Genomic DNA, 9,914 nt, shown 5'->3' on the forward strand with positions numbered 1-9,914 from the left:
GTGTCAAGAAACGTCCTGAAAAGTGATTGCGTGCTTACACCACGTGATGTGAACAAGTTTTTGCCATTTGCTGATCGAAAGCCACCGGCGGATGTTGTGTGCCCTACTGACCTGTTGTTAATTGTCAACAAAGCAAGCCGCCAAGAATTTAGTCTGTATAGGTCGCATACAACAAGGTATGTTCTCCTCTCGTGATTCATTGCACCTGGTGTATTCAAACACAACCTCTAGCTACTTTGCGTTTTTGGTTGACTGAGCCAAGTAGGATAATTACACTTCCTTCCATGCCGGATGTTTGACAAATCATGCGTTTGATTATTTCCATCCGCTGTTGGTTTGGCTGAAAGCATTCTTTCGGCAGTGTTCCCGTCACAACTGCGACGCACATTTCACAGTTACTGTCGAATTAAATGTGGTCGAATGGGATATCCCAAATAGCAAATTACACGTACTTATCAACTATATTTGAAACCAATCTGCTTTGGACAGGTAGACAATTTGGTTTGCGTTACAGACCGATTTACGCCAGGCAATGCTTTGTTGGTCTTGGTCAATAAAAAATCAAGGAACAAACGGGGCAAAAATGTAACTTACTAGTCACTATTTTCAGGACGGTTCCGGGTACGAATCTCGATTTCAAGTCTTTTTGCATGTCATGCGCCTCACACCCTTCGGCGCACTCCTTGCCTTTGGTTTAGTGGCGATCTTGAAAGCAATTAGGTGCTCATACACCTAGAGGTGATGTAGTATTTACTCATAGATTTCGCCTTTTATGGTGTAATAAACAAAAAGACAATCTTGGCGCAATCAGTATGCAACAATCAAAGGGGACTTCGTATGGCTCAATACCCGTGACATCATATCCACACGCGTTGGTCACGTCAATGCGCTCAGGCCCAACTTCCTGCGCCAACCGGACGCTTGTTGTAATGCAGAACGACGGCTTTGTGGGAGAAATGTGCCAACGAGTGAAATGAGACCGCGTCTGATGGCGGTGACCTTGCGGACCAGACAAAGAAAGCACTGAATTGCAATAGCTGTTGTGAACTCAACGAAACTCGAATGCAACAGATGAAGCGTTCTGTTTATAACTGTGTCTGGCGATTCAAGCTCTCCATATAGCGCCTTGTTTTTTCCGCTGCGTACGTGCTTCCTATGCAAGTCATGTTTTAAGTACATTACCCCCTTGCTCTCTCTGCTAAGAACACATCTGGCCTGTTTAATGGTTATCATAACCGGTCAAGATGTTTGTGAGCTGCTATATAAATACATGAATCGTGTAATAACCGCGTTCGACTTGGCCGATCTTCCGAGCAGTTGACAATATTTTTGACACCAATCAAGTTTTTTTATTACAATGTAACAAAAGCGTGACGTCACAGCAGTAAAAACAAACGAACTTAATACAGCGATAAATATAATTACAACGTCAAGGTTGAACAACAAAATGCAAAACTTTCTGCAGTTGGTAAAAATAGTGTAAAATTTTTTAGAAGAGATTTGAAGCAGCGAAGTGGGTAGAACATTTAAAAATGTCTTTACGCTTAGTGTACAAATAATATAATCAATGCCACATTCTAAAACGCTGCCCGTTACTATTTCAAAAGTAAATTGCAACGTACAATGAAAGACCAGCCTTCAAATGCTGCGACATTATCAAGGGTCATTGATCAAAGTGCGCACATATTTAATGTCGTGACCCACCGGCACACAATGTAAGAATCAGTTCATTCATTTACCGGACTTGCGTGATCAAGGCTGATTGTTGCAAGAAAAGTGGAAGGTTAAAAGGACACGCCTGATTGTAGCAACAATCACGAGCTTCCACAGCTGGTACATTCTACCACTTCATATAATACGCAATGTTGTTGCGTTAGTGCGGTGCGATCAGGGCATTTCTGTTCATCGGGACCAGCCCGTCGTTTTGAGTCAGAGTTCATCAGGCTCTACGGCACGTGTTGAACTTCGCGCGTTCCTCAATTGCCCAGCGGGGAATTGATGGTGGAATCCCGGCTGAATGACATCTCGCTGTTGATTGATCTGTTCGAGGCGAGTCTGGAACGCGCTTGCCTGCTTGCCGACCTGGAACTGGCATTGCTGCTTTCATCCGAACCGCCCTTGAGCTTTTCAATTCGTCGCCGGACTGACTTGCGACGAAAAGAACGGTCGTATGACGTGTTGGTTACCCAAGTGTTTCCATGTAATCTGCGAAAAAGGAACAATTGTTAAAGTAAAGTTGTTTTAAATACATTATCCTGTAACTTTTTTTGGATCGTGGTGGAATGTTTTGCCCATGTTGTGCACTTTGGGCGAACTTTAGCACGTAACACGTACATTCTCAAGAGACTTAACCGAAGTTCGCAAGAAACTTTTCACATTGAAACAACGTACAAAAAACACGCCGAACTGTTTCATCACCATTTGTGCAAAATTAATTCTTTAGAAAAAAAGCACAACGGTGACAAACACGAAACAAACCGGTCAACAAAATAGCGGTTTGGTAAAGTGACGCGATGTTGGTCTGCAGCCAACGGAACAAGCATGTCGTTTCACTCGAGAAAAATGCCACTTATTGCGCAATTGCTGTCGTTGGAAGTCGGTCGGTATCGCACATTGATCAGGAGGAAGTGTTTTGTTTTCGTGATAAGCTAAAGCGTCACCGGCTTCCTATAGCCCCCCTTGTTTATGTTGTTTTTCGGCTTCGGTGAAATCAGACAGCAAACAAATAGGAGATGATGACGCCTAGCGCTTCCGCACCCACTAATTGTGCTCAACGTCCTTACAGAGCAAATTATTAAAACAACATAACCTTTTATGGTTCGGCGTTTTTACAAAAAATAGTGTATTGCTACTTTTAGGCACGTGAGATTGCAGATTTGAACCATTGTCATAAACGTATTGTGCTATAAGATTTATTCTTTCGCTGCAACAGCACTGATAAATGAGAAGCGCCATTGCTGTGCACGTCATTGCATCACTGCTTTGCATCACCGGCGGATGACGGCTTTCCGGGCACGCTATAGGGTTATTTCGTTGCAAGTTGCGCCAGACAAACACATGTGTAACAGCACAACAACAAACAACATTACATGTGACACATTATACCGCAATCGAATGCTGCAGGTCATACAACAGGATAGCAGTTTGCAATTTCGGTGGTGTTGTGGTTTAATGCTAACACAAGTAACTTAATTAAAATAACCCGCGGTTAGTCCTAATCAAAAATGTCATTTTTCAAAACCGCAACCAATCAATGCCTTATGTAACGGAAGATTTTGTTGAGGACTGCCTAATGCTTTCCGGTGCATTTCGGCAATTGCCCGCTCTGGAAGTTAAAGATCAGTCGCACTACGGCGGAAACAAATTAGCATTCGGCACCGATCGGAAGCATCTCGCACCCTGATTGGAGCGAATTCTTCCGATATTTTGTGCGTTGCTGGCACGTGACCAAACTAATTGCACGATACCGTGACTACATGACAAATATTTGACGTCAACATTCAAGAGGACATGACGAGAAAATTGCTCGCATTAACGCATCGATCATGTAACACCCAAACACGTTCAGAAATGCACTCTAAACAATGTGGGTTTCGAAGGCTTAAATGTGAACAGATGGTTTTGTCATAATAAAACCTGTTATAAAAATTTACAGTGGTCACACAACCTATCTACATTCAAAAAATTCTTTACCTGCCGTCAGATCGTCCAAAGATGCACGGAAGTGCTATCCGCTGTATGGTGACGCGCATCCGCGGCAGACGTACAGAATAAATAATTGGATTGCAAAAGCTGTTGATGACGGTCGGTACCAGTGCAAAATCGAAAACTTAAAACAAAAGAATTCCATTGTAACAAAGCTGCTTTCGGATGATTTGGAATAAAATGCGATCGTTCCCATAAAGTATGATCCTTAGATCTACCAGAAGATCACTACTGCGTCGCCAGCGTTGTCTGCTCAAAAGTTGCGCTCCGATGAACGTCTCCTAATACGGACTTTTAAAGCGATAACCTCGTGTCAAATCTGTCGCGATCGCACGGACAGTGTGCGTTTGCAATGTACAGTGTCACTTGGAAAGCCGAAATTATGACGCCTTGGAGTCAGGTTGGCGTCAGTCCAGTGGTGACCTGGTCGCCAGTAACGCCGACCGGCGAGAATAAATGACACCACGACGCACCCTACCCCGGAATGTGGTTGCACAAGTAGGCTTTAGAGATATTTTATGAAATGTCTGTATTTGGTCTTTTGTGCTATATATATGTACCTTTCTTTCGACAAATATACATTATCGTCTCGTATTTGCAGACCCTTTCTTTTGTACTGTGAATGATTTGTGGCGCAGTTTTGTTACTCAATGAACTCTAAGTAGTTAGTTATCTATTCAATTTGAAAAAGGTCCATAAAAAACGTTTTATGAAGAAAAAACTTTTTTCACCTTTACTCAGTTGGTCCGTCCGGTAGGTGATGATAAGGTCAGCAACAAACAGCGCCATCACAGGAAGCCAGCAGATCACGAAGATCCCCAGTGTAATGATAAGTGTTTTTGTTAGTTGAACTTCCCGCTTCTGTTGACATTAAACAAAAAGGTCTTTTAAAGTTTGCCGCCGTATGACACATGCTACCACAGACAATCAAGTAACTATTATTAAGAGAGATGACAGATAAACGGAAGACTAAAAAATAACTTAAATAGTTCATCACAGATAGACAGGCGTTCGAAAACATAATGCACTGAAAATTAATTACGTGCATCAAACACAGACCAGCTAGAAGTTCGTAAAAATAGCGGCCTCCAATTTTGTCGCATGGCTTATCATGCACCGTAACCGGCAGGCAACGACAAAAAGGTTTCAATCTCATGCAAAAAAGAAATTAATTGCATTTTTTGCAACTTAAACAATGCTTCACTGATTTCAGTAGCACGCCTGTGAAATTAGTTTTGTTGTGCTGTAAACTTACCGAAGAAAATCTTTGTCCACCCTGCAATAACCATCAAAGCAAATGTAAGTTTTATTTGGGATCATCTGATGCAGAAACTGATTAGTTACAGTGATTGGGTCGGGAGAGGGTTTGTTCTCGACGATTACCGGGGAATCACGAAAAGGGTATGAGGCGCAAAAGCGGAAACCATTAGTGACAGAGAAATTGCGACATGGACTTCTGGTGTGGTACATGGCAAACGTTTGGCGTCTCGTGAGTGCTAAAATCCTTACAGTAGGCATGTCGATAATGCCGGACAACACATTGTATTGCTGGCGCCAATCGCAAAATTGTTCCCACGGTTGGGGCCCAGCGCGTAAAACAACTTGCGGGACGCGTCAGGGGTGCCCAGTATGACGCATATTATGTCATTGTTCTGTCATAAAACGCAAGATTTTTGCGGGAAAATTTGCGAGTTTTGGATAAATTGTCGTTTCCAAGTCACATGTCAACACCATGTTGACAGATAGTTGTTGTTTAATGTCCACAGTGCGGAAGCTAATAGCATTATGTCCAAGCCAAATGCGCTTGTTGCCAACGGAGCCATGAACCGCGACGTTTCCTACATCGAATATGTTTTCCACGTAAGTGGTATAAATATGGACATTACAGAATTTGTATCAGTTTTTGTTTCCGAACTGTGCCATACAAATAATGTATTACACGCTTCATTTACAAGGCCATCGTACTGAAATTTTTGCAACTGGTTTTGCACGTATGTAATTTAGATCTCAACACTTTTCTCTTACCGTATAACGCATATAGTAAAATCGATTTTTGCTAAATTCCCATGTGGTTTTTAGTATGTAACGTGCATGTAACGTGTACATCAACATTGCATTTCGTTGAAATACGTCAGGTAGCTGGCACATTCCATTCATCCGCGGTCTTAAATGTTCCCGCCATTCTGAGCTATCGGTTATACGGAAACACGTGACGTCAAATATAGAGTGCAAATAAATGCAATGTGCGTAGGAGTCATTTCTGATAAGCGTACGCTATTTGCGAGCGCAAGTACTTAGGAATATGTGGTCAAGTATCAAGGCTTGTTTGGCAAAAACGACTTATACGGCAGCAATTACACAAAACGTGTGTAAGTTAACACGTCAACTTTAAACTTTACAGATTTCATAATTATAGACTTTCAAACATCGGTTGCTCGGATAACTTTTCATGCATTCTTGATTGCCACACTTTAACCTGTTAAGATCGAAACAAAAACAAAGCGGGAAATTCCAGCTCGGTATATTTGTAAAAGTTACCTTTGCTTTCGCATCAGCGGTGGAGCTGCTACTGCTGTTCCTGCTGTTTCCAAACGTTTTCTTCTTCACGACTTTAAAGAGCGATGCGTAGAAATAGATCATGACTATGATTGAGCATAAAAAGTACACCACCCCGCCCATGATGTAGGATTTAGTAAAGGGAACGAAAGATTGGGAACACTGTTTGTCACACACCTCCGAGCCAAACTGTTGCCGCATGCAAACACATATACCTGCGAACACGGGAAGCTTGATTTAGGCTGTTTGAGTGTTTGGACGAAACAATACAGAGTATCAGTTGCGCAAAGCAAACGGGAAGTCGTTTGCGCTTAACTTGTGAGCACAGGAGCTTTCACAAGGAGGACATTGCGCCAGACTTACCATCGTTGGCGCAGCAGTGCTGTTCGGCACATGACCAACCAAGCAATGGTGCCATCAAGGCCGCGCCAAGTGACGAGATCCATGACATTGCAATCAGGAAAATGACCAGTCGTCTGGTGAGCAACTTTTCGTAGTCCATGTGACGGGTGATGCGCACGTAACGATCAAAGGACACCAACACCAGGCTGTTAATTGAGACGATGAACGTGAAAACGGGCATACCCTGAAAAAAATAAAGGCATACAAAATCGATAGTATTGTTTACAACCAAGGACTTAATACCCAGTGATATTGAACCAAAAAAGTCTCCACCATGTCTGGCGCAAGCTTAACTCGAAACGAACCTTTTTATCAGGCAGTAAGCGAACCTGTCCATTAGATCAAGGGTTAACGAATACTGCTTTATCGAATTGCGAATGGATGAAAGCCAGATGAGGCAGATGCTGTGCGCACTGTCGCCCATGTATTTCGCGCTTTTCTCTTTCCTTTTTTGCCTAACTCGGTGTCAAATTTCACCAATGCAATCGCCAGTCGCTACGCCGCGCACACACTCAGTAAGTAAAAGCAGAAAAATACCAACATTTAAATTTGATTTCAACTGCAGTTGGCTTGCAGTTGGCCACAGTCATGTAAACATTGGTTACTTGCATTTGAGTTTTCAACTGCAGTTGGCTTACCTTTAGAACTATGCGGGACAATGGAGAACTCCCAACCGGAACAAAAATCGCCAGAACCACTTCCAAGCCAGTGAGAAGATCAGCTGCGGCCAAACTGGCTATGAACCAGTAAGGTGGCTTGCGTAAGCTCCGTGGACCTTTGGTAATAGCTGCCAGTACAACGAAATTTTCCAGCACCGTCAGAAGTGAAATCATACAAGCTATAGCCTCAGCCAATGTCACTTTTCTCACATCAGTGGCATGGCAAAGTGCATTTTCCAATTCTTGTGCAGTATTATTCCGTGCTACGCCACCCACCGTTGTCCATTCCGTTAAGTCCATCCCAGACGTTGTTTCCTCGAAACTTCTTAGAGCAGTGGCTGTCTTATACTCCGTACTCAATCCTGTTGTACTTTCTGACTGGCCTACCGACCCTAGGACAAGTCCATGAAGCAAGTTAACAGGTTGCAAATTTGACATTTTAAGCGTTACAAGCTTACTGAAGCCACTTCATACAACTTCGCACTTGTCGAGTCTCAATAGCAAACCGATGTTCCCCGCTCATATAAACGTGCATGCGCCCCCTACAGACGAAGCGATGAGAAAAAGGCACGCGTTTCATTATTGATGTTGACTAGTAGCCAGCGATAAGTATGGTTGCAGTTATCTATGCGTTAGCAAAAGGGTGGACACTATGGGACGGAATAAAAAGGATTTTTAGGCAAAATGATGTTCATGTGTTCGGCACAAAGCTTTCGTTTTATGAGTTGATGTATTCTATAAACTGTTTAACTTTTCCCGTCGGTCGTTGCGTATCTGCCAAATACGTTTTTTTTTCGTTTGACTCGTTTAACAAACAAGGAAATATATGTTTATTGATATCGTTGTTTTTAACTTATTTATAACTGTAAGTTTCTTTAAATACTTGTAATGTACAGAAAGGTTGAGTCAAAAATCTTATTTTGAGATCGAATCTGCCGAATCATATATCTTCTTGGTGGGTGTCATGTCATGACTTTTTATTAATCTATTTATCTAACAATAAAAAGGTACTTTTTAGTGCTGTATTACATTCAACACAAAACTATAATTGTATAAGATAGCCTACGTAAACATTTTTATAGACTTCTGGTGAGATCGCAACTTGAAGTTGTTTGAGTTATACCAACGCAGTTGTGGGAAGCATGCATATAACACATGGTAAAATCACACAAATATACGGTATCCCAATCTGTCACCGATTTCATGCCACAGTCATGTAAACATTGGTTACTTGCATCTGAGTTGTGTAAAGAACGTTGCTACGAAATCGAAAATTGAATTGTACTGACACCTTGCGGCTATGCATTTAATTCACTTTATTGTTGTCGGGTTGAGTGATAATTTATTATACATGGTGTTTTATTCGGCAAATTACTTACCATGCAAAACAATAGGCCTAAATGGGAGCTTGGTTTTGTGGTGCAAATGTGCAGGGGCAGATCGACATAGTGACCAAGTGGTCTCACGATGCACTGGCTCAGATAAAACTTTACGCATTTCAGAAAGCCATATTGTGGAGAGTTACTATCTCTTTGAAAATACCTTTATTGCAATGTTTTACTAATTCAATGTTTCTGGGACGTCAATTCCAATCACGTCAATGTAAGAATATCTAGGCCTTCTCTTGCCACATGACAAAAGCCCGAACTTAACTTATAGCAATTTACCCAAGCGGTATGAGGACTACAGCAGGGGCAAAACGGGTTTGTGCGGCCGTGAACATGCATATTAAAATATAAGTAAGGGCAGTAGTGACGTAAATAGAACGCTAAATATTTTGATTTTAAAAGTGCTCTAAATAGATTTTATGGGGGACTGTTCTGTTTGATCTGTATCAAGTTGGAAATAAATCTGGGCTTTTCTATGGTATATTTATATGATAAACCTGTTTTTTTGAAAGAAGGATCTGTGATGCCGCCGAAGAGGTTGTGCACCCCTGGCTGGACGACAGGTATAAGCAGTACATTTTCATCGCACCCACGTTAAATTAACATGGCGAGTTTTCCCAAATAATAGCCCAATTATAAGTGAAATTTATAGGATATAATTTACCGAAATTGCCTGTTTTCTTTTTGTTGGTGATTAAAATACAATCACAATTACCAAGTCATTGTATTTCTTAAACAGATAATTAGTTAGTATTCTATGGAGCTACTAACACAAGAACTCACACCACAGGTAGAGCTACCAACGTAAGAACTGACAGTAGCCAGGTTTGTGAATTTCCGCTGGGTGGCGCAACGAAGTATAGGCATTTGCAGTGACAATAACAGCAATTTGCAACATGCTGACTCAGCAATTATTGTCGCCGTAAACGCCTATACTCCGTTGCGCCACCCAGCGGAAATTCACAAACCTGGCTACTGTCTGTTCTTACGTTAGTAGTTCTACCAGGTCACACCACATGCCTGATCATTTCCGTTAGGTGGCGCAACGGAGAATAAGCGTTTGGGATGGCATTGGCAATAATAGGTACTCTACCCCCACTCCACCATCATCATTTCGCCGAAATCCAAAATGAAAAAACAAAACAAAATTTTACGCATGAATGCGTGCTGTTGCAGAAACATTTTTGTTTTACTTTGCACATTT

General features: G+C 41.9%; 1 protein-coding gene across 2 annotated transcripts; it reads right to left on the reverse strand.

Annotated features, from left to right (window-relative positions):
- Window positions 1-1,332: 1,332 nt before the first annotated feature.
- On the reverse strand, window positions 1,333-7,815 carry LOC145222227 (cannabinoid receptor 2-like). Of its 2 annotated transcripts, XM_080088295.1 has the most exons (7): window positions 7,302-7,815; window positions 6,625-6,847; window positions 6,244-6,476; window positions 4,961-4,981; window positions 4,437-4,566; window positions 3,694-3,829; window positions 1,333-2,205 (listed from the first exon to the last, which is right to left on the reverse strand). In XM_080088295.1, exons 1-7 carry the CDS (start codon window positions 7,758-7,760, stop codon window positions 1,977-1,979), a joined length of 1,431 nt encoding a protein of 476 aa, XP_079944421.1. In that variant the 5' UTR covers window positions 7,761-7,815; the 3' UTR covers window positions 1,333-1,976. The 2 variants fall into 2 exon arrangements, with proteins under 2 accessions (XP_079944421.1, XP_079944422.1); XM_080088296.1 differs by lacking the exon at window positions 4,961-4,981.
- Between the last annotated feature and the right edge of the window lie 2,099 nt (window positions 7,816-9,914).

Source organism: Phallusia mammillata, chromosome 4 (assembly GCF_965637545.1).
Source record: "Phallusia mammillata chromosome 4, kaPhaMamm4.hap1.1, whole genome shotgun sequence".
Taxonomy (NCBI): domain Eukaryota; kingdom Metazoa; phylum Chordata; class Ascidiacea; order Phlebobranchia; family Ascidiidae; genus Phallusia; species Phallusia mammillata.

Coding starts and splice junctions, on each gene's coding strand:
- LOC145222227 (XM_080088295.1), bottom strand. CDS start 7,760: ATGTCAAATTTGCAACCTGTTAACTTGCTTCATGGACTTGTCCTAGGG. Junction 6,848..7,301: donor TGTCCCGCATAGTTCTAAAG/GTAAGCCAACTG, acceptor TATTTTTTTCAG/GGTATGCCCGTTTTCACGTT. Junction 6,477..6,624: donor GCACTGCTGCGCCAACGATG/GTAAGTCTGGCG, acceptor CCGTGTTCGCAG/GTATATGTGTTTGCATGCGG.